This window comes from Myripristis murdjan, chromosome 6 (genome assembly GCF_902150065.1).
Source record: "Myripristis murdjan chromosome 6, fMyrMur1.1, whole genome shotgun sequence".
Taxonomy (NCBI): domain Eukaryota; kingdom Metazoa; phylum Chordata; class Actinopteri; order Holocentriformes; family Holocentridae; genus Myripristis; species Myripristis murdjan.
In genome coordinates this window covers 16281473-16306818 of record NC_043985.1, presented here as the reverse complement: position 1 = coordinate 16306818, position 25346 = coordinate 16281473, and the positions used below count along the sequence as shown (strand labels likewise).

Here is a 25346-nt window from a genome sequence, read left to right as displayed (position 1 = left end):
AAGGTTTCCTATTAGCGCCACAGTTTGACATCAGTTTGTGTTCTCTGTCAGTCACCATGTAACCATCACTTTCATTTGCTGAGACACAGACATGCACTGTCTTAAACATACAAGGATACAAGGATACAAGGAAGTTTATTTGTCATTATACAACAGGTTGAATAATGAAATTAAATTGTGGTTCCCTCTTGATTGATTAATTGATTGTATAGAAAATAAAATTATTAAACATGGAGGAGTGCAGATGGTGCATTTAGTAGTCTCACAGCCTGAGGGAAGAAGCTGCTCTGTAGTCTGGTGGTACGGCAGCGAATACTTCTGTATCTTTTGCCTGATGGCAGCAGGGTGAACAGGCTGTGGCTGGGGTGGCTGTTGTCTTTTAGGATCCTTTTGGCTCTGCGCAGGCACCTCACCTCCCCGATATCACTGATGCTTGGTAGATGGGTGCCAATGATGTTTTGGGCAGTTTTAATCACTCGTTGCAGAGTCTTCCTGTCCTGGGCCGTGCACATCCCATGCCAGTTTGTGATGTTTCCAGTCAGGATGCTTTCAATCGCTCCTTTGTAGAAGCTGACAAGAACTTGGCGTGGGAATTTTGCTTTCTTAAGTTTCCTTAAGAAATACAGCCGTTTCTGGGCTTTTTTAACCAGGGCAGAGATATGTGAAGTCCATGTTAGGTTCTCTGTTATGTTGATTCCCAGGAACTTAAAACTGCTCACTTGCTCCACCTCAGCTCCATTAATGTAGACAGGGTTGTGTGTCTTTGCCTCTTTTTTTCTAAAATCAACTATCAGCTCTTTGGTTTTGCTGACGTTGAGCAGTAGGTTGTTTTCTGTGCACCATTCTGCAAGATGGTTGATTTCCTCCCGATATGAGAACTCATCATTGTTGGAAATCCGGCCGATGATGGTGGTGTCATCCGCGAACTTCACAATAGAGTTCTCTCAAACATGTTATTAGTAGGGCTGGGTATCAAAATTCGGTATCTTGATGGCATCTTACGCCTCACTATTCACTACTACCTCACTTCTCAGGTGAGTTGCTGGTGAAAAAATCCGAGACGCGACTTGTGTTTTTTGGGCGAGTTTATAAAACACACTGCTGGCGAAAGAAAGTCAGCTTAGCAGATACACACAAGGAGAGAGACAGAAAGAGGAGGGCTGGGGCCAGCTGGTGTGTGTGCTATGAGAAGCTGAAAAGTGTAGGTGTGTGTTTGTGTGTGGGGGAGGGAGAACTGAAGGGAAAAGCAAGGTGAGCAGGTTAAAATAGTTTGAATAAAAGTAAAATAAGGTGGAGAATTAAGTAGAATTAAATATAGCAAATGATCTATAGGCTATTTTTTTTTTTTTTTTTTTTTTTTCAAATAATTGCACTTGACAGTAATCTCCCCACACCCCCTGTTGGACTTCATCTTGCATGAATCTGTGATTAAGATGATATTGTTGAAATTAATACTTTCAATGAGAAATCAAGGTTGTCCAAAGTTTACATTACTCACTTTTATTGTATTTGTCTCTGTATATTAGACAACTCCAGTGAAAATCAAGAATATATAAGGATAAAGCTAATAACTGTCCAGGATTGTCCACTTTCTTGATTGAGAAATATTTACCTTCTTCCTTCTCAAACTTGACCTATCAAAGGTTGAGAGTTCATGATTTATAGGTTATAGCAATGTAGTAGTAGTGGTAGTAATTTTGAACTGATGCCACAGTGGGAAATTCCTTTTTTCCCTGAAACACTGCTAGTGATAGAACACACAACACACTTAGCACTCAGAACACCACGCAAACTGCTGGAAAAACATAATTAACATACAGAAACATGCAGGAAATAACAGTCACTATTAATTTATTGTTCTGTCCAAGTTCTCATCACATAAATAATTGCCTTTGAAGTCTTTAATGCCCCTGATAGTTGTTCTCTTTGACAGACCTTGATATGAACCTTTTTGAAATGATCTTTTCAGACAGCAGGGGGCGATAGAGAATCACTTTTTGAAAACTGTCCTCCAATCACTGCAGATTCTTTCAGTGCACTTGAAGTGAACCTTGTGAATCGCCCCGAGGCTCCCGTGTTTTTCTGTGAATCAAGCCTCACAGAAAAGACAATTGGTTTGTTTTTGTGTATGTTACTCGGTTCATTCTGAGCCTAGCGTGCGATGCATTATTAATTAACTCTAAAGTGCATTTGCTCTATTTGAAAGCCAGTGTGCTACGCAGAGCACAGAGCTCATACAGAAAGAGATATTTTTCTTTCTTTTTTTGCAGTAAAATCTTCTGCAGCTCTCCCTCTGACAGAGTCTTCAAAGCCGAGCTGGTGAATGTATTTTCAACGTTTAGGGAGTTTAATTATTATGGCATTTTGCATGCAGAGGGTGAACGGCACATTTCTGAATGTCTGCTATTCTTGTGCAGTTCCACCAGGGGGCACTGTGTCTCCTGTTGAAGAAGCTTAAAATTGTGGGACAGTGTTATTTTTTCCTTTAAAAGCAGAAAAAAACTAAAGGTCATCATCTGCTGCATAACTCGTCTCTCTTTTTGACATACACACATAAACACACACACTCCCACTCGCTTGTTTCTCACCACAGTGTCCCATCATTTTCTTATAGTGGCTCACCCCTCAGGCAGTTAAGTCTTCAGTGAATCTGTAGTAATGGGCACCTCTGTGCAATAGGCAGCAATCTATAGCTTGTTGAAATCTGTCAGTCTGTAAGTTTGCAATGACAGTGCCATTTAGTGGTGGTGGTTTTGACTGCATGCAGAACATATAGAAAGGATGTGCCTTTCTGCTGTGGCAGTCCACTGCTGCAAAATCTAGCAGAGACAATTAGTGAGTGGATGAATGAAGAAATCCACACTTGCACACACATATTTGTTTACTTACAGGTAGGGTCGCTCGACTGTACTGAAAAATATGCAATAGAGATCAAATTGTTAGGTGTAAAGGCTTAAAACAATGTGTCTGTGTATCCTAATGTCTTATGTGTTTCATGTTTTGTTCGGTTTTTGACTATAGTCCCCCTAGTTGGGCAGACAGGCTAGCCAGCCCTAGCAATCTCAGCCTCCCGGTTGGCTAAAAAATAACTATGTAATATGTAATATGTAATGCTTTTGAGTTTGTAGATACTTATGAGCATGGAAAAGTATTGAAAAAATCTATGTAATGCATGGGAAATGTATATCGGTAAGTAGAGGTTGATGAACATGTGGAAGTTTTGCACGTAGAAAGGAATTCGCTTTTAATCAACCTCACTGCTAATATCACGTAATTCCTATCGTGAGAGGACGGTACTGGTGTTTTTGCTTTACATGCTCAATTTACTAATCTGCATGCACACTTTGCATTACTACCGACAGTTTCTCAAACTTTGTTTTAGATTTGAATATTAATCCAATTGACACAGTTTTTCAGACATTCAGGGGATAAATCTAACTTTAAATATTCTGCTGCTCAAGTTGACATCTGTGCCTAGGTGTGGGAGTCATAGATGGAGTTCATAACAGTCTTTTATTCAGACACTGTTCTGACAGATATTCACATTCTGTTGTGTAGGTTTCTCACACAACATAACAACAGACAGACAACAAACCTTGGTGTCTGTTTTGTGTATTTGAATTTTGTAAACTTCTAGGCTATGTCATGATGATGTGACATTGTTTTGTAAAGAAAAAAAAATCTGATTTGGGATTTTATTTCTTTAATTTTCAGCATTTTTTTTTTTTTAGTTTAACACTACATTTTTCAAAAAAGACCATTTTTATTGTGGACCCACTTAATTTCCCCTTGGACCCATTTAAAGGACCACCTGTGGGTCCCAGGGACTCACTACATTGAAAACCCTTCAACATCACTGCTAGTCTTTTTGTGATATCTTCCTTAGTGATTATCTTCGGGGTTTATTTTCCAATTCTAGTAGCCCCTAAATGCAATGTTGTTGAACAGCTGACTTTGATGTGCTGGATGTTGGAGCGCCACACTAGTATGTGAACACAATAGAGCATGTGTAGACTTTCAAATCAATATGGGGCATTATACTAAATTACTTTGGTGATAAAGTAGCTTTGACAAAAACAAGTTCAGGCAGGAAGTTGACTGTGATGCATTATCTATCTCAAGCAAGTTTTAAGTCTCCACAAGTGGATTTTCCTTCCTTTACTGAAATAAATGGAAACAAATGTCTGCCTGGAAGGTAGGAAAAACACTTTCAGAGATCTAAAAACATATGGTAGGCTATGCTTGGAATGTGAAGTAGTCATGTAAAATATAGGTGAATTGTTGCAAATGGGCTAAAGCATGCAAAAAAAAGTGATGAGGGTGTTAACATCAGTGCTATCGCTGCTCCACTCTCAGCTCAGTCTGTCTTTCTTCTGCTCTGCTCTGGTCCTGGAAACCTCAACTGCTTACCACCGGCCAAGAATTTTAAAAGAGGTGCTCAGGAAAAAAAGAAAGAGAAAAATCATGAAGATAAAGCTTGGGAAGAGGTTAAGAGAGGTAACCGCATATTTGGACACAGACTGAGAAGGAGGGAAAAGGAGCCAGGGGAGGGAGAGTGAAAGATAGAGACTTAGAGAGAACAAGGAAAAAGGGTGAAGCGAAGGTCATGGTCGTGGAATCGGAAGGAGATCTTGGCGGTTGAGGATCCATTCTTCTTCTCTGTGACCCTTGGAGGACTGTGGTTGAGAAGAACAGGGGTGCTGCGTCAGACCCCAGGCCCCGCTAGACCCTCCCAACCCTGGGGAAAAGGAGCAGGGCCGTGTGGATCCTGTGGAGTTTGGCTTGTGGGCCTGCTGACACGCTGGAGCTCCTGAGCCATGTTTACGATGGGATATTTTTGTTATTGCACTAATCTGCGTCATCCACAGCTTGACCCCGTGACTCTAGACAGGCACCCAGATTTAGCAGGCCTGTCCTCCCCTGATTCTGGCCCTGCATTTTTCACTGCCTTGTTTTAGAGCCACACTAATATCCAGTCTTCACTCCCTACTCTACTCCTTTTTTCCTCTCTCTCTTTTGTTCTGCCCCCCCTCCCGTCTAGCTTACCCTCTCACTCTTGAGTCCGTGTCTACAGAAGATTAAATTGTGTTTATCAGTTTGTCAGTGCTTTGTGTCCCTAAGACACAGACCTGACGTGATCAAACCATTTAGCTCACACATAACTAATTTCATGCTTCTTAAAAACAGGTCACCGTCTCAACCAACTGTCTTTTCGTACATGGTTGCGGCCCCTTTAAGTGTGGCCTGGACTAATGAACATTAACCTGACGCTGTGAGGAGCCCAAGGCCACAGGTTAACTCCCATGCATCTTTAATTAAAAGGGCAATAAAGCAGCTGCTGGTGTACTCAGTCTCAGCTGCAGGGCTTGGGACAGAGATGGCGGGGCCCATAGCCACCAGTGCGGAATTAACCTCAGTGTTGCAGCACGGCACACTGTTGTTAGATTGGACTGGGAATAATTCACCTCTTTTTCCATCCCTTTGTGTGAATGGGGCTGTGCACTGCTACAGTAGAGCACCAAGCCCTTGTGCAAGGCCTCTCGGGAGACAGGCGCTAGTCCACTGCAGGCCTCTGAAAGGCTTCTACCCAAATCAAACACTCATCACAGCATGATCAAAATACAGAGGAGGCAGATAAGAGAATAATGTGACATACAGTGTGAATTTATCAGCTGCACTGGGACTTAGAGTCAGGAAACTCTGGGAGGGAACTTTTAAATCTTTTTTGAAGGTTGCTTCTGAAATGTGAAAATGGGGGACTTCTCCTCTGGAATGATAATTGTTAGTTAATTTTCCACAAACAGTATAAGGCAAGAGATGTATATTTTGATTGTGGCTGTCTGCAGCACAGTGTCTGCTCTATCTCTCCATCCTGTGTCTGTTACACTGCCAGAGAAACAGCAGCACAAGTGTCCACTAATCTTTTGTACAAAGTCACCCTGCAGTCACTCATCTTTGTGTTTTATAGGTCAAAGTTCATGACTAGGATTTAGATTTGATATCAGCAAAAGGTATCTCTATAGATGCAACTAAATAACTTCTTAATTCTGTATCAGTGGTGCTGAAATCAATTTTTCAATTTCATTGCTCAAGCCATTATGGCTGTTTCTTTCCCCTCTTTCCCTGCAGCCTAGAGGAATGCATAAACATGTTGTAAGGTAATGGTTGGTATTTGCAAACCTTCTTCGAGACAAGTACAAAGGCACCAGCTCAGCAGCAACAGCCAATTTCATATATCCTGACCAAGTATTTGTTCCAGAAAGTTGCTCAAACTGCAGACAAACAAGCTGGTTTGCAGCAGTTAAAACTCTGCTAAACCACTGTAGAACTAGCAGCCTGTCAAAACATAAATCTCACACACCTGTTTTTCTTTGACAAATCCCCTTTTGTATTGGTGACAAAAGACTTGGTTCTCTTACATATTTGTTGGTTTCCCGGAACAAGCTGATCAAGCTGTTGCTTAATACATTTTTATATTATCCCAATGAGTTACCTTGTAAACTTGCTGCCAGACAACTGGATGGATAACAGTCTACCAAAAGCAAACAATGTCCTACCAACAGCAAGTAATATCCCCTATCTTTATCTTCCTGACAGGTTTCTAATACTAACTTTCTAGAAAATACAAGCATATCTCATAATGTCTGTTTCCTCCAGACAGGTTCATTCAGAATTTTTCTAACAGGCCTGATTGTCTACTGGACAAGTTAGTATTACAACTGCACAGCTGCTGTAGCAACCAAATAAAACCAGTTAATATATGCCACAATTTAGTCAGACAAGGGTCAGGGTGTACCCATAAACAGGTTTGTCCGAATGAGCTCCATGTATGTATGTTGGCCCACTGTGTGTATGTTAAAGTGGACACACACTCAATCTCCTGTCCCCTATCAGAGACCTGTGAGTTTGAGGGCTGTGTGCAGTATCTTAGCTGTTCCAAGCTCTGCTCTCTCCTGGATTGAGATCTCAATTGTTGTTCCTGGAAGATGTTGGAGCCATCCTCCCAGCTTGGGGGTCACAGCCCTGAATCTCCTGTCACCACTGGGACTGCTTTTGCCTTTACTTTGCATATCCTCTCCAGTTGCAGTCCCTGGTAGTTCTCCAGCTTCTCATATTCTCCCTTCCTGATCTTGCTGTCACTGGGAATTTCTACAGCTATCATCACTGCTGTTTTCTGTTGCTTGTCCATTACACAATTTCCTGTTGGTTGGCCAGTACCTTTTTATCTGTCTGGACCTGGACTCTCACAGGCTTTGCTCTGTCATCCTCAACCACCCTTTGTGCTGTTTCTCTTCTGGACATAAAAGAGTCAAGGCCAGATGTTCCTGTCTGTGATCCCCGCAAGCTGGTTGTGCCGCTCAGTGTATGCTGTTCCTGCTTGCAAGTGACACCCTGCTTTTTTGTGCTAGACCGCCTGTCGTTGACCTCTGCCTCTGCTGACCTGATGCAGAGATCCTGCTCTCGTCCAACTTTTTGCAACCACTGGTAGGGTTTCCCGAGGCCAGCCACTATCTGCTGGTGGCACGTGTCATGGAGGGACTTTCCATGGCACTTCCTCTACTTGCTCCTCATTCAGCTTCCCTATCTGCTGCTGTCTGAAATGGGCGTGTCAGATTTTGATAGTTGAGTATTTGTAGGGATCTTTTTTTTTTTTTTCTTTTCAGTTTGAAATGTCTCATGAATTAATAACGTATTTCCCATGGCAGTGTATGAAAATGTATGGACTGGATGACATAGGACTGCATGCTGTGGGCTATGTCCCTGATATATTTGACAAATGTAACAATGGATTAGAATATAAAATATAACCAAAATCAGCTGGGGCTATCCATCTGTGAAGTGACTCTGTCACTGCACTCACCAACTCTGTCACTTTGACAGATTATCCATCTTTCATTTCTACGTGCCTATTTAGGAAAATGCATGTTGATAGTAGATAAATCATGGATTTTGCAGATGCTGGTCTTGCTGCACAAAGTAGTGACATGTTTAGGTTTGTGCAGCACAAGTAGCATGTCCACCATGGTCTGCCAGTTGTCATCAGTTGTTATCAGTTAGCTCCAACATTCTGGCCTCCATTGATTTGGTCACATTCCTATCAGGTAGCAGGTATGGCCCACCACTGCATGTGCATGCTCTCAAACAGCCATATATGGGATTCAGCAGGTCTGGCAACATGGGACTAGTTTGTGTTGTGATTTTGCTGTCACTATCTGTTTCGGTGAATTAGTAGTTACATTGCTGCTGAGGGCTCCCATCAGGCAACAAATACTTGCGGCCTTATACCCGCCATTAATATGAAACTGGATTATGCGGGTGAAACAAAGCATAGACTCACACAACAAAGCATTTGCTGAAACAGTATTACTGGCATTATATTGAGAACATGGCGGCATTGTGTTTCGCAAGCCCCGTGCATCATTAGTGAGATGTTCAGCTGTGTTTTGTGCGGTCTGTTATTCTTTTAAACTTTGGGTTTACAGGAGGGAGATTTTCAGTTTATATTTGTCAGAGTAATGAGAAGTAATGGTTGTCATGCATGACTCAGTTGTTCTTGTAACATGCTTTGGATCTTAGCTTTGGTCTCTGCAGCCCTGCCGCCACTTTTTCTGATGTACAGTCTTAGCAATGGATTTTGGTGGAATCCACCATTGCATGTGAGGAGTAACTTGGTCTTGATATCAGCAGCTTCTGTGTCCACTCTTGTCCAGCTCACCATACCAGCTGGGTACCTGATGACCATTAGGGCAACTTGGTTCTTGTTCTTTCCATTTCCACTTAAGGACTTGTTCAATGGAGGCACTTGGACTCTGTTTTCTTTCTTACCTCCATATTGTGGGACCCATGTGAATCCCCAGGTACTTCTAGCTGTCTTGTATCATTTTACCAGCAACTGGCTTGTAAAATATGTACTTGTGAAAAAAAAAAAAAAAAAAAAAAAAAAAAAAAAAAATATATATATATATATATATATATAGCAAATCAATCAATCTGTAGCCCATTTGTTCTGTGTTTGCCCAATCTTGGCACCAATTAATGTGCTTGACCGTCTTTGAGGGGGCATCCCTTTTTGTGAGGCCCTTCTTCTGTTTTGTTATTTACTTTTTTCAGTTCGGCATTGTCAAATCCAGAATGCAAGGTCATATATCACTTTTATTTTCAAATTTGGCTTGCACATGCCAGAGGCAGTGCTGTAATGCATTACACGGTCACATAACAGCCTTTATGCAAAAGGATTGAATAAGATATACTGAAAGCATACTACTACTAAAATAAATGAATAAATAAAGGCATTTTGTTAGAATGTGTTTTTGACCAGCCTCTTTTTACAGCACTTTATGTGGTCAAGGCTTCCTATTACTAATGTTAATATGATGACCAAGTAAGTAGAGGCAAATAAAGGAAGAGCTTCAAACCAGTGCTGAAATGCAGGTTTCAAAACCATGAAACAATGACACTTACAATAATACAATATCTAAAATTCCAGACCATATTTAGTCTTGTATAACAACATTGATATACTTTCTGTATGTTGCCCAGCCCAAGTTGCCATGTATGACCCCTGTCAGTCAATGGTGCCTGACGTCTGTGTGTCACTGTACCTCTCTGCATTCATGCCTAACGAAGGAGCAGATCTCTACCACCATGGACATCTCTCACCTGGATAGCATTCTGTCACTACCAGGAAAACTGATGGCATTTGCTCAGAGTCACAAGTGCTGGTTACCTGTGTGATATGAATAAATGATTCAGAAGACAGTGGAGCCTCGGATTGATTCCCCAGAGGAGTTTACAGATATTCACTAAAGAAATTGCAGAGAGGGGAATAATGGTATGCAAATAAGTAGCCTCCTCCTGCTGGCAAGAAAAGAAAAACCCGAATGTGAGGATGAAACATGAAAAATTGTCTCACAAGCAAGATAAATAAGAGATTGAGGTTCACAATAGAGGATGTAATTTAATGTGTGTTTGGCATATAGTGAGCAGGCAGGAAAAGCTGAGGGGGGAGGAGGAGAGGTTCTAGGTCTCTGTCTTTCTCTTTTCTCAGTGGAGCCTCCTCCCTCCTGTCCTCAAACCAGTTTCCATCAATGCCTCCGCCAGTCCCTAGAGTCACAAAAATCATTTCAGATATTCCTGTGCGTAAGAGAAGTTCTTCACGTGTGAGCTCATTCACGACCCTAAAAATAGACAGTCCTAACAAAAAAGAGCCAATTGACGCAAGAGGTTGTATCTGTGGCTATTTTTGACGATCCTGGTTATTTTTTCTAGCTTGTCTTTTCCCCACTGACAATATTTGTGCAAATTCCAGACCAGTTTTACTATAAACCAACACAGCATGATAGACCAAATGTTATGCAGAAAAATGGGCCCGCTATCCAGCCAATCTGTTATTGTCTCTACTGTATTTTTACAAGTAGGAAGGACTAGACTTTGGGGGCTTTGCAGACAGATCAAATCTTTATCCTTCTGAGACAGTAGTTAATCCAGGCAACAAAAGTCAGTTGCACTTTGCATGAGGAAAATACTAGAAACACCATTGTTTTCTGCACATTACACTCCATCAGACCCACCTTGTCTAAAGTACGGTCTCTAGCCCTGACATGATCTGCAAAGAGAGTTGTGACTTGTTTCTAGCAATCGCTGCTGATTCTCTAGCCTGATGTATATGTTCCCGGCTCTCAGGAATGTCAGCTATGTGATGAGTGTCTCTCAATTGAGATTAGATAATTTTTGAGATATTTGGCCTTTATCTGGATTGGAATTCCTTTTTCTTACTATATGTTGCAAGGGAGGGATAGATCACATTGTAAATAGAAATTGCACAGAGCCCTTGCATGCATTACTAAGAATGCTCACATTGGTTGTTAGTGAAATGATAAGCCCCTGTATCATTTGGTGTCAAAGTGAGAGAGAGAGGGGTCAGGATGGTAGCATGTCTTTGAGGCCAAACTTGAGAGACTGGTACCAGACCAAACAAATTAATGCAGTTGCTTGTAAATGCATAAACTGGCATGTTCTTTTTTTTAAATTGAATTATAATCTGTGAATTCAATTGTATTCTACAACAACTATTGTGATGGAGGCCCATTCAGCCCATTCAGCTGGGATTGACACTTGACGGATATAAGGCCGCAAGTATGAGTCGTCTGATGGGAGCCTTCAGCACATTAGTGATCCACTTCCATCATCGTAATGCACCCGCTAATTTCCTGAAAGTGTCAGTGACAGCAAAATACACCAGAGCACGAAACTAGTCCCATGATGCCTGACCTGTTGAAGTGCACATGTGGCTGTTTGAGCACATGCCACAGTAGGCCGTATCTGCTACCCTGCATGATAGGAATGTGACCAAATTAACAGAGGACACTAATTTTACTTCTGAAGTGGGGCTCATTACAGGTATTTAGCCTGTGTAACACCAAAATGACAGCAGTGTAACAGGGACAAGCTATAGTGGAGAACACAAAAATAGTCTGTTTGATTTATGTATTCAGTGTACGTTTTTTTTATAGCATGGCTTATGCTTTTCCGTCTGTGTTCTCTGTGCAGGTGCTGGCCAGGAGGAAAGAAGGCACTGGCAAGGTGAAGGTCCTCCTACACTGGACACCTGAAGACATGTGAGTAATGCTTGAGTAAAGCTATTACAAATTGCAGCACACAGGGGATTTGCGCTTCAAGGGTTGGGATGGGGGTGCTGTTTGTTGCATTTTGGCATAATTCCTTATGCATTTCTGGGTGTTCCAGGGCTGTGACAAAGTAAAAGAAGGTAATAACCGATATTCACAGCAGACATTATTTATCACAAGCTGGTCACTCTCTATCATCTGTTGATAGCTTGCAGTATTCAAAGTCTAGTAAAAACATGTTTGTTTTGCATGCCGGATCGTTCTGACCACACCTGGCTCCAAGATCCAGGTGGCATATTTGTCTCCAGAACATAAAATGCACCAGTTCGACTACATCTCATTACAATTACAATTGTGTTTAAATTTTAACTAAAAAGTGCACCATTTAAGCTTCACTGTCAGAGCAGCACAAAGTGCACTCAATATGCATATGAATAACAAAATTTACAAAAAGGAAAAATGGCATGCTCCCCTCTCAATTTGCTGACACTTCTTATGCACTGCAGTTTCAGCCGCATTACCTTGATGAAAAACTGTGTTCAAAACATTTGTGTGTAATAACCATCACAGCAATGATAAGGTGTGTGGAGTTTGTCCAATCATTTAGCCATGTCCTCCAAAATATCCATCCAACCCACACCTGTTACCTAAAAAACATAGATGTGAAGTTAATGCTCCTGTTAGTGCCCTTGACCAAGACACTGGCTTAGAACGGGTTTTAGTCCTTGAACGCTGCACTGCGGCTGCCCTGCTGATAATAGCTGGGATGGGTTAAAGGCAGGGGATCAATAAAGGACAACTTAACTACATCTCAGTCAGGGAGATTCTTCCACAATCAGTATCTCGTACAGAGGTTTTATTTATGGCTAGCTTAGTTTTGGCTGGCTTCCTCATCTCATACCAGTGCTTTTTTATCTCCATTAAATCTAGCTTCTGGTGCCCAATTCATTTAATTTGTTATGTTGTCACCGAGTGTCTTTCTGCTCACTGGCATAACATCTCTTCAACAGAGTGCTCTGCTTTCTGCACTGCAATACTTCTAGCGTTAACTGGGGCGATATTTACTCTTCACTTGTCCATCTTTAAGTTGCATCTCATGGGGTAAATTGCAGGAATTGGGTTGTTGTGAACATTGTTCGGCCCTTCCATTTGCACTGTCTTAACTCTAATTGTGTCTGTGCTTGTGCTCATTTGTGTGCCCTACTTCAGTAAACACCTCACCCAGATGGAACCAGTTGTACTTGGAATTGCTTTTGCACTGCACCGTGAATCGTGGCAATAGATAGTCTATTCCTGCGTAACCTTTTAGTGACGTAAAAACTTGGTTTCTCATACAGAATTTTCCTTTTCACACAACACGTGTGCATAGACATTTGCTTATCAGCAGTGTATTGTATGTGTGTCTGTCTTTTATGGTTTTATAATTCTCCTCTCTATCACCTCCAACTTTCTTTTGTGACACATTCTCGCTATAAATCTCCCCAGTGTTCCTCCTTTGGCTGAGCTAATATTAATGGTGGATTGTTCCCAGTTGCAAGTAGAAGCCCGGCCCTTATTAAAGCCATGCCACTGCCTAGCTCCTCTGCTTGAAATGGGGCTCTCCTTAAAGGGAGTAAGGAGCATTCAGCTAGTGGGCTGGGCTGGTGTTGCGGTTTGCCATGTCGAGCGTCTGGCACTTGTTTGACACCATCTGCTTGGCTTGGTCTAGCTCAGGTAAGAATTGGATCATTGAAGTTTCTATAAAACAATGGACCAGGATTCAAAATTTGTTACAAGCCTGTTTTTGTGGCTCTTCACAAAATTTCTCATTGAGTCCCAATTTAAATAATAATCAAATTTCAGATCCCCTAGAGAAACGTTGTGCAAGTTATGGACAAATTGCATTGTAAATCTAGTAGTGTTCGTTACCTCCCTGTTCACAGCTTAGCCTCGCTGAACTCAGCCCAGTGTAGGTGAACCCTGGCACCACTGAGCCCCAGCTCGTTTAAGCCGTTGGGCAGTAGGGCAGCCGGAACTGGCTTTGTGCTAATGAGATGGGTCTCTCTCACACAGCGAGCTTCAGAAGATAGTGTGATTCTCAGCAGGGCTTTGGCCAAGGGGAAGCTCCCACCACACTTCAACACTCCCACACTCCCATTAAAGGGATTGCCTGCACCCTCTCTGAAGATGATCAGAGAGCAGAAAGAGAGAGAGAATGAGAGTGGAGAAAGAGGCTGAGGGGAAAGAAGGGCAGAAAAAAAGAGGAAAGAGGCATGATCAAGGAGGGAAGGAAGGAGGTGGAAGAGAAAAGGAGGGAGGCAGGGGACATGGAGAAAGGGGGAGCAAAGACAGCACCGAGTGAAAGAGTGGGGATGATGCAACATGAAGAAGATTCCAGCTGACAGCTTCCGATGAACATACTGCAGCCAACCCCCACCCCCGCCCCCCTCGTCTTCCGCTGCTTCATCCCTCCATCCCACCTCTCCTTCTCCTCTTTCTCCCCCTCTGCTACACCTCTGCAATTTCCTCCTCACCCCACACGTGGGAGCTGAATCGTGTGCACAGAGAAAGAGAACTAGAGATGAAGTGCAGTGACCAGGAAAAAACTCCTCAGATTAATCCCAATCAGAGAGACCGAGGTGGAGATGGATAGAGAGACTCGATGAGAGACGGGGCAGAATGGATGAGGGGAAAGAATGGAGCAGACGCAGAATGGTAGGGGAGTGAGAGACCGGAATGGGAACAAAATGGTTGGGAAAGAGGGTAGGAGACAGAGAAATGTGAGGAAGAGACAGAGTGGAACCACAGAGAGTGAATGATAGAGAATGGGAGAGAAAGATTGAAAATGAGAGAACAGTCCTTTTTGAACTCGGTGCATTCAGGAGAAATCAGCGATAACACTGACTCATACATTTGCCTGGCAGCTAGCAAGTGCTTTGGTCATTAATAAACACTGCCAATCTATAAATGGGTGGGGAAAGAGAAGTGCCTGCTGATGGGTTTAAGTGTGAGGGTGGCTGTGTTATCCCCTGATAACTGATCAGTTCAGATCAGGCGGTTAAAGAGTGCATGTCGTCTGCATGTGTGAACATCTAATGGTCCGATTTTTGTGTGAGATCCTCATGTTTCTTCTCTTTTTGCAAGTGCGTATGCATGTTTAGAGTGTGTGACAATGAATTTGTTTTGGCAGGCCAAGTTAATTTTTTAATGTTTGACTCCACCGCGTCCGTTGTCTGAGAGGCAATCCAGTGGTCATTTAATCTGAGCTGCTGCATAGTTCCATCAAGGTTCGCATTAAGTGTCTGGACTGTGTGTGTGTGTGTGTGTGTGTGTGTTTCTCAGTCACTGACTCTGATTATCAGTGTGAATGTGGGAAACCATGTTTATTAATGCTGGAGCAACCCATTCACATTCTGAACATGAACATGAACCCAGCAGCAGCCCATTAAGAATTGGGGTGGGAGCTATTCCTGGATGAGAACCTCTTACATTCTGAGTAGAGCTAGGACACTTATGTAGTGTGTATTATTTTTGTCAAGTTAGTTAAATGACTACTTTTCAATAAGACAAAAATGAATTAAGATTAGCCTTTCTTTTGTAATAATTTCATAAAATTACCATATGTAAAATGATCACTGGCTCTGTGCTGCTTTGCGCTCCAAATATTGAACCATTCTTTTCATTTCCACCACATATAGATTGGAAAAGTTCATTTTCAGCTGGAGTAAGACAATAATTTTCAAGTGGGAATGAAGTGGGTGTGTATTATTGTTCAAGGAAGATGGAGATGCCTACCTGGTTAAAAATAGTGGTTAAAAATGTTTTTGCAACACTTAGGCTAACAGAGGTTCACTTACACTTGTCTACACGCGCACAAAAACATAACAGAATAAACCATTTAGAGTTTATTATTCTCAATCTGAACCCTATCAGGCTTCAATTGTAGGCTAATTATTCCAACAAGTATTGACGTGTCGGGCTCTGTAATGCAGTTGATAGCACAGAGCCGCCTTCCTCTTCCCGCCATCGATGATACAGTGGTTTCACTCCAAAAAACGGTGGAAATGCAGGCAAGTTCTTTCCAAAAATCTTGAACCGAACCAGAGCATTTTTTTTGGTGGAGAAGGCATAATTCTACTACACTGTACTGGGTCTCCTGCAAACTCAAGCAAATAGTGTTACCATTCCACGGTGTGTACCCCAATCAAAAATAAATGTCAGCGCTGTATCTAGCTTCCAGGTTTTGGATGTGCTGACGCTCTCTTTTTGATAACTTTTATTACATATATTTTTTTAGTTCAGCATTCCTCTTCAAATATTTCTTTAAAAAGTCTTTAAATGTCTTAAATTCAGCTTTAGAACTCTTAGGGATTAAAATTTATGCCTTAAATGTTAATTTATAAGGTCTTATTTATACAAACATTTTGTCTAATTTGTCCATTCATTTCTTTTTGTCAAAATGAATCAATTTCTCTTACACCAAAGTCTCTCTCTTACATTAACCTGTTGGGAAAATGTTTAACTTAAATGATTAACACAACTCACTTTATACTCACCTGTCATACATACCTGTAAAATCTGCTCCCCATTATTCATTCATTCATCTTCTAAACCGCTTATCCTCACTAGGGTCGCGGGGGGGTGCTGGAGCCTATCCCAGCGCACATAGGGCGAAGGCAGTGAAACACCCTGGACAGGTCGCCAGTCCATCGCAGGGCGCTCCCCATTATATAGAAAAAAATAATGCTTACTTTAACTTACCTGCAATAATATGGAAATAGGGGAAAAAAAAAGATTTGTCCAAAAATCAGCCTTCAAAAAAAATATTTTATAAAAGTCTTAACTCTTGTAGATGCCTTGTTTATCCTTTGACATAGTTTCATTTTTTTTTTTTTTAATGTTCTTTACACATCTTAAAGTAAATTCAAGCAGGAACAAAGGCACATATGGGCTTGCACTGCTGAAAGGCAGCTGGCAGTACACCTAGCGCTTTGCTCTGTGCTGTAGCCTAGTTGCATGAAGATAAAATCTTATCTGATAGCAAGGTTATTTTGCAGATCATGGACAAAATGGGCAAATACAATGACAGGATACACATTGTCACACCGTGTCAAATGCAAGCTCTCCGGAGTGGATATTTCACTTTTGTTTATATGATATGACCCATAGTCTGCTTCCAATTGCATGGAAATAAGTAGACACAGGAGAGGGAAGCAAACAACAATGCAGCGAATAGATGGATGCAGCCCACATTAAAAATTCAAATTACAAAAATACCAAAGAACTGGAGTCAGTGGACACCTGTAGCAACTACTGGGTTGTTTAAGCATGCTAAAATTATAAGCACAGCGTGGAGAAAGTGCAGAAAATTAAGGAGATTATGAGGTGAATATTGGACTTTGGACCCACAATGCTGCCGCTTGTCTTAAAAACAATTGGATTATACTGCTCCATTTTTTTGCCTCTTTTGAAACTCTTGGAATAAACTTGGAATAATATGCACTTCACAGTTAACTTCCTGTGTGTTTATATTTACATGCAGACCAGACAGGCAGAAACCAGTGTTTTAACTGACATGAGAGTGAGAAGGTAATGCCAAAATTTTTGGGCATTTTCAGGGTGAGCTGTTCGGTTAATTCCACCCCACCCAGCAGCAGCTCTCTTCACCTGCCCCTTTTATTGAGTTTTTATTGAGGATGCTGTACGTTGGGCAGGTACCAGCTCCACTGCTGCCTGCCCTCTCCTGCTTTGCAAAACGATATAGTTTATAGGAACTTTGGACTTCTCCTGTGCTCATTTTTGCTGAGGCCCAAATAAATACAGTAAGTATGTTTTATATACAGTATGCTATTCTGTGATGAACCTATTGCTCCTGCCACCACTGGGAGCTTTAAGGCCCTGAGCCAGCCATCAATCCAGGCTGGAAGACCGGGCTCCACTCTGGCAAGCACCCCCAGTAGCTTTCCCCACAGAGGCCTCACTCACAATATACATTTCTGCCTCATAAAGAAGCCAGCCAAATAACAGTCTCCTGTGGAAAATAAAATAAATCCATTTGTCTTTATTTGGCTTGGTGTGACTGAGTGGAGTTTGGGTGGAGATGTGGATGATGGTTAGCCCATTTTGTGTGCTGCTTTCTTGGTTGATTTGGTCTTTGAAAAAATGAGAAGGTGTGTGTGTGCGTGCGTGCGTGCGTGCGTGCGTGCATGTGCGTGTAGGTGAGTGGGTGTACGTGAACGCAACGTGTATCTGTGTTTGTATGACATGCAAAACCCCAGGGTAGCTGTAGTTCTATACGACCCCCATCCATCAACTGATCAGCAACTGATCAGCACCACAGCACACTCTGATGGGTTTTCGCTTCCTTATGCATACACACACACACACACACACACACACACGTTTACTGCATGTTTAATGCTCACCAGGTCCTCCTCTGTGATTTGAGGTTTGCCTTGTACAAGAACACTAATTCAAAACTAACCCAAACTTAAATGGTGCTTTGAAGGGGACTGTTTCTTGTCTTCCCACTGCCTCTCATTCTCAACCCCCCTTTCGTTTTTTCCCATCATTAAAGGGCACAGAGACACTGCAAGTGCACAATATAGAATGAAACAGTTTTAGAAAGAACTACAGTTAGAGCTTTCGCCGTCATTTATGCAACAATTCGGAGCCGTATTCTGCTGTCCTTAAACTCTACCTAATCTCTCCACATCTCAAACATCAGCACAACACAAAGTAGCCCTCTTTATTGGTTAAAACGGCAGTCAACCCGTCATTTCTTAACAGACATTAGCCAGTCTCTTGCCATCATATCCCCTATACTGTATGAGTCCTCCTCCACAAGCACAGGCATTCACTTCATTTTTAAGTTTTACTATTTCCATTTTACTTTTTTCTGCTCTCTACAACTCATATTCTTTTCCCTCTTTCCATCCAACAGGAAACTTATTGAGAAAACAACCTTTTTTTTCTCTGTGTGTGCATGTGTTTTTACTGTGGCAACACATAAATGTGTGTTTTGTAATTTTATTACTGCACACTATAATGTCTTTATTTTGTTTAATAAATGAAAAGAGCATGGGAAGCATAAATGTATGTGTACACATGCATATTGTCGTTAGCCTGCTCTATGGCTGTGTGTGTGCGAATGTGTGTTTACTAGCACAAAATACACACACACACAAGTCCCAGCAGTGAACCTGATTCTACAGTAATGTACAAATCAGATTATTCATCGTCTGTGTGTTAGCCTGATGACTTCCAGATGGATTGGATTTAGCGCATCAGGACATTTGCAATTTAGGTAAATTTCAAGTACACTACTGTGATTATCTAAACTTTTCTATTCGTTGAATGAACTGAACCCTGCCCATCTGGCACTTACTGTACAAGCCATGAAAGTATTTGCATCTACCGTTAACCCAGGTCTGGCCCAAATTGTTGAATTATTAACTTTATCAAGCTACTTTGTCTTTCTGTCATTCAGTTTTTTTTTTCTTTCCTCTCTCCTTGTCCCATTGTTCCCTCCTCTCTCCCTCTGTCTGTCTTTCTCTTTCTTACCTCTCTATCTCTTTTGTCCTCCTTTGTTCTGCACACACATACACCGCTGAATGTAGAGCGAGTGAAATGCTACCTGCACACCGTCCCGCTGAATGGGCTGACTAGGCGTGTGAGTGAGTGATTTGGCTGGCTGCCTGCCTGCTTGCCTGCCTGCCTGCCGCCTTTGTGTGTGTGTGTGTGTGTGTGTGTGTGTGTGTGTGTGTGTCTATCTCTGGGGGCTCCTGTGATGACGCACATGGTGACGGGGGGAATGCTGGGGGTGGAGATGGAGGGGGGCGGCAGGAGGGAGGGGGGTGCAGTCGATTTCGCTAAGCTCTTTGTTTCTCCTCTCTGCACCTCGGCTAGCCACGCCAGCTCTCGCACACTCCCTTTTGTTGCAGGGAGATCACGCCACTGCCGGTACAGTAAGGTGCGACCGTGCAGTACAGTACATCATGTGTGTGCGTGTCCGTGTGCGTGTGTGTGTGTCTGTCTGATGCCAAAGACATCATCTCCCCACCTTTCTTCTCATTTTACACCCTTCAAAGTGGTGAAAGCCTGCGAGAGTATTGTGATTTGAAGGTGCAGTGTAGCTGTGCTTCAAGTTTCATATCCAGTCATTTGGGATGCAGAAGTGTGAACACTGCACAACACATATACACACTCGCAAACACCAATGTCCCTCTTTAATCTCTGAATGCCCACAAGTGAGCGTTACCCAAACAGGGAGATAAAAAGGTTACCTTGATATTTGTCTACATTGGAGGACAGTACACTTTGTCCTCTCTGTGTCAGCGTGTGTGCATGTCTGCATGTTCACGTGCATGTGTGTCAAGTCCCAGTGCTGTGGTGAAGGCCATGTTACTTATGGAAATGTACTCAGTGTTCAGAAGAAGGTGTTAACATGTGCTCTGGACTCAATGGGGCTCTTTGTCCATCTCTCTCACCTCCCCTGCACTCACTCTTCCTCTTCCTCCTCCTCCTCCATCCTCCCCTTTCTCTCCCTCTCTCTCGTGAGATCCCATAACCTGACCACATGTCTTCTGTCTTTCTGTATGTGTGTGTGTGTGTGTGTGTGTGTGTGTGTGTGTGTACTTGTGTGTTTGTCCTGACCTGCAGACTGCCCGACGTGTGGGTGAACGAAACAGAGCGGTCTCAGCTGAAGACTAAAGTGGTGCACTTATCCCAACTACCGCAGGATACAGCCATGCTTCTAGACCCCAACATCTACAGGTGAGTGTGCATGTGACAGAGGCAGTGGCGTCTTTGTGCACACAGATACACACGCGCAGACGTACACACGACTGAAAGTTCAGTTAGTGTCAGTCCAACACATGCTGCCTGTGTTTAAATATGAAATAGTCTTTAAATAGGATCGATGCAGTGAAGTATTATGGTGCCACACAAAAGTGCACAAAAGCTCTTGCCTCTAAGTCCTACACCTCATGTGTGCATTCATTTGTGTAGTGGTGTTACCCACCTGTGTGTGTGTATGTGTGTATGCATGCACCCGTAGTGCTATTCTGAACACTTTCTTCCACCAGGTGGCGGCAGCCCCTGACTTCAGCAACCAGACTGGAAAGGATGAGCTCTGAAATTAGTTTGTGTGTGTGTGTGTGTGTGCGTGTGTGTGTGTGTGTGTGTGTGTGTGTGTGTGTGTGTGTGTGTGTGTGTGTGTGTGTGTGTGTGTGTGTGTGTGTGTGTGTGTGTGTGTGTGTGTGTGTGTGTGTGTGTGTGTGTGTGTGTGTGTGTGTGTGTGTGTGTGAGGAGGCAGAAATGTCCACAGCACCTGATCAGGGATTTCAGCTTAGCGCAGTCAAGTTTGCTCCCCTGATTGGTCAGAAACAGGGAAGTACTTTTGCCCTGTCGTCTAAGGGAACATTTCATGAAGACACTAAGACATTCATGATTCATTCAGGTCGCCTCTCACTTTTGTGAGCTTTTCAGCTGATGGGCATGAGACCAAAATATATGCGTTTGCTGAGGTGACACAATCAGCATCACATCATTCTTTTGGAAATGATCACAACTAGGGCTGTGCCATATAGTTCATGATAATACCAGAATAAATATGTACATAAAAAAGGGAAAAGCCAGGTGAGCAGAGTAAATGGAGTAAAACACTTACAGTTAAAATGGTGAAATAAGAAATAGGCTAGATATAGGCTAATGTATTTGCTCGATGAACAGTATCATCCTATGTGAGACACTATTCGTTGTCCTTTTTTCTATCATCTTGAATATATATTGATACGATTCTAAGTCTGTATCACCAGCCCTTAATTACAACAGCAGTACATATCCAAAACAACAGGGAAAACCCTTGCAAAAACCTCTGCAACTGCAGCTCCACAGCATACATCCTCTCTGTCTTCATATGGACACATTCCTGCACACATTAGGTATGATATGATTTGATTCCTGTTCAGTTCTCCAAGTCTCACCACTCCCATTACCAGTGAAAGGCAATGGGAAAATAGGGTTAGCTTTATGGCATGCCATAAAAGGCTGAAAATGAATCCTGAAAGAGGAACAATGTGCCTAAAATAACAAAGTGGTCATCATTCTGGAGATATATGGCACACAAGTGTGCTGATCAGCACACAGGCTGGCTGATTTTAATTGGACCTGAAGGCTCAGTAACTGTAAGGGCTGCTGCTGCTGGACTCTAGTTTCATCGTTGAATATAACCGTCAGCACTCAGCCAATTTATGTCAAGGTTATCCTAATGTATGAAATCCCCAAACAAATGAGGTGGCTGATGCTTATGGTGGAAGGTATAGCAAGGTGTTCAGACTGATGTGGAGCTGCAGAGAGAGGGACTGAGCTAGAAGTAGCCCAGGATTGTGATATGCACAGTGTTTCCCTGCCCACTTACTTTTTTAGGTTTTCTGTCTTTGTCACATGCTCAGCCATACTGGACTGAAATCAACACAAACATGTAATCACAGTCAAACATGCACACATCTAGCTAACACTCACCCTACAACATTTTTGCTTATTAGCTTCACAAGCGATCTCTCGTTTGTCTTCCCAGAGCACTTCCCCAGAAGCGGCTGAAGCGAAGGTAAGCCAGTGCAGAGGTCTGCATGCGGGTTTGGGAAGGGAAGCGCAGGGTGAGCTGGCACCTCACTTCTGTGTTAACACCAGCTTGAGAAGCCACTGCATTTCAAAAGGTCCAATAATTTTCTATTACAGACAAATTGGCTGATGTAGGTTGTGGTTGCCCCATTTCCATGTTTGTTGTCAAAGAATTGTTGCCGACAGCTAAACCGTCCAACAGCAGCCAACCGTGTACTGCAGTCATTTAGCTACACTGTTACAGAGATCAGCTAGCTCACATTGCACACTGCTCATAGGATCGCATGGCGACAAGGTTGCCAGTGTTTGGAATGTGGAGAAAATGTAATCCTTGAGTAGCTCACAGCCTACAACTAGAATTTAATTCAGCAAGTGGAATGTGTGCAGTCTAAAACTGACCCGGTTATCTGATGCTGACATGGGAGTCTCACACAATATTGCATTTACACACTAGATACTGGACAAGAAGTAACAGGACCTCACATACTGTATTAATGCAGACAAGATATGTTGTGACAACAAAACTAGCATTAACTAGCATGGAGAGACAAATTCTAGCTGGAATTGCACAAATGTTAATATGGGATACTCACATTTAAATGATTAATTTTTATTAAAAAAAAACAAAAAAAACAATCTGGATTAATTCAAAGGCAATTCAGTCCCTAGTGCTTGAATATGTGTCTCAGGAATCTGAATCTGAATTAAGAAAAAATATGTTTCCATATGGAAAACCAAATTTGAAATGATAGAGAGTGAAGAGTTAATTTTGAGCAGAGCAAACAGATATATGCATTAACATACAGTATTTTCCTTCAGTAGTCTCTATCCATGGTATATTTTTACAGCAGAGGAATTATAGCAAGGTTGGCTGCACTGGCATAGTTGGCAGCAGCATTAGCATAATCACAGATACACAAACCATAACTAGGTTGCTAAATAGCAAAAGATGCATAATTAATCAGTGTGTTGAGCACAACAGGCTTGATAGAGACCATCAGTGGCTTTTTTATGTAGCCATGTGCAGATGAGCAAAGTCGAGTCACTTTTTCAGCCCTGTGTGTGTGTGTGTGTGTGTGTATGTGTGTGTGTGTGTGTGTGTGTGTGTGTGTGTGCATGCATGTGTGTCTAGCCCCCTCTAGTCTTTTGTCTTGACAGTGAGCTCAGCAGGTTGGCCTCATGTTTATTGCACCAGATACCGTAACATTTCCGTATTCTTTTTGTTATAATGTAGGTCCAACAGAGCTAGTGCACTGATAATACAGTAAAGATCAGCGCCTCAGCAGTAAAAGCCCCCGCTGCTGTCTCCTCTGTGGCGACACATCATTGTAGCTGATTACTCTGTTGCCCGCAGTTAGATGATCCTCATGTACCATAAAGACAGTTAATTGAGAAGCAGGCCATTTTGAATCCATGACCCTTGGCATTCCACAGTTTCACTCAAGTAAAAGGTCATATCTGGACTTTGTTCATTATTCCGTTAATTGACCCTAGCAGCTCAGTGCAGTAAAGGCACTGTAATACATAGTGTAATGTGTCTGCAAAGCAAGTCAGCTCAGTGTCTGTGCACTCAGGATAAAACCCATTCCTCACACTGTAATCTCTCTCATGTCACACTGAGACCGACTCTCCCTCTCTCTTTTTCTCCCCTGTCTTTGTGCTCAGCCTGTAAGGAGTCAGCTGTGGACTTGGTACTTAAAGGGAAATCCTTGTTCATAGGAGGTTTATCTGTACGGGATGGAACACTCTTCTTCTGTCTCTGCTGAAAGAGAGGAGTGAAGTGGAGAAAAAAAAAAAGGACAAGACTCGGTTATGCCGCCGTTCTCCACTTTCCCCCTCTCCATCTTGTATATTTGAAACTGCTTTTGTCATCAAGTGTGGTGTTGAATTGGATCAACCATTTACAAAGGGTTTGTTCCCTGACAAACCCGAGTGAGCGTTTTATAACAAGCAGCAAACTGAAAATAGTCTTAATCCTCAAAAGGTGTACATAAACAATTTTGTGTGATCTTGTCAAAAACACATCATATTTTATAAATGTTTTGTGTAAATATTTATGCAGATTTGTAACTTATTTTTATACCATAAAATCCAAGTGTACTGTGGATTTTTGTGAAGTTTTTGACCAGAACCGCATTTACTGTGATAATCTATGTGAACTGTCACTTTTAGGGGAATTAGGAATTTCTAGCTGTCATAACGGTGTTTTAAATGAATGAAGTGTTATCAGGTTGTCCTATTTATACTTACTGAATGCATTGCTGTCCACAATGTCTTTGACAATGATGACATCTGAGGTGTGCCAATCGCGTCAGACCTGTATAAGATGGCAGTGTGTATTGTTACTGGAGCAATAACACTACCATCCATGTGAATTGTCAAAATGTGTTAATTGTTTTGCTGCCTTCTTGGCCAGGACACTCCTGAAAAAGGGATTTTTAATCTCAGCGAGGCCTTCCTGGTTAGGTACAGGTTAAATAAAAATATTGAAATAACAAACAATTAAGCGTGCTCCTATGTAACTCTTCATCTTCCTCAGCGCATATCTGGAAAAGGTCCAGCAGAGCATGAGTGACATTTCAAGCCCACACACTTTTACCTTTGACCTCTGACTAAAGCAGTGTTAACCACAGCCATTTAAACCTCCACACCCAACCTCTGGACACGCAAATGAACAAGAACTGTGTATTATCATTGTTGTAATGATAGATTTACAGTACCTCTGTCTGAGCACTCAAGAATTCATGTTGTTCAAATAATTTGTGTTTTCTACTGTATATTGTCTATGTTGGAAGTGGAATGCTGACTTTGTAATAAACCGAGGAGGAAAAACAACAGACACTGTGATGCATACGGGTCATCCGTGCAGATGAGGATGCAAGATGTTATTACCTTGCTTGAAAATGCCTTCATTGTGGTGTGAATTTGAGTTCCCTTTGACGGCGCTGGAGGGGGTTGGCTGGGTTAGCTGGCGTCCATTAACAGAACAGCTTTGGGAGCGTGCTGTGGAGGAGCTAATGACTGGGCCAGCAGGGCAGAAGCCCCGCCGTCCTCAGCTGTTAGCGAATACGCCTGCAGAGAAAACTGGGTTCAGTGAGAGGTCTTCTGCAACACTGC

At 42.3% G+C, this 25346-nt stretch overlaps 1 protein-coding gene across 1 annotated transcript in view; it reads left to right on the top strand.

Moving 5' to 3' along the window:
* LOC115360930 (zinc finger protein AEBP2) overlaps positions 1 to 25068 on the top strand; it is a 32109-nt gene extending 7041 nt beyond the window's left edge. Inside the window, exons 6-9 of the mRNA XM_030054115.1 lie at positions 11551 to 11618; positions 20268 to 20381; positions 22186 to 22215; positions 23895 to 25068. Coding sequence (XP_029909975.1) covers positions 11551 to 11618; positions 20268 to 20381; positions 22186 to 22215; positions 23895 to 23901 — 219 coding nt within the window. The 3' untranslated portion in view covers positions 23902 to 25068. The remainder of the gene's footprint in view (positions 1 to 11550; positions 11619 to 20267; positions 20382 to 22185; positions 22216 to 23894) is intronic.
* The last annotated feature ends 278 nt before the right edge of the window (positions 25069 to 25346 follow it).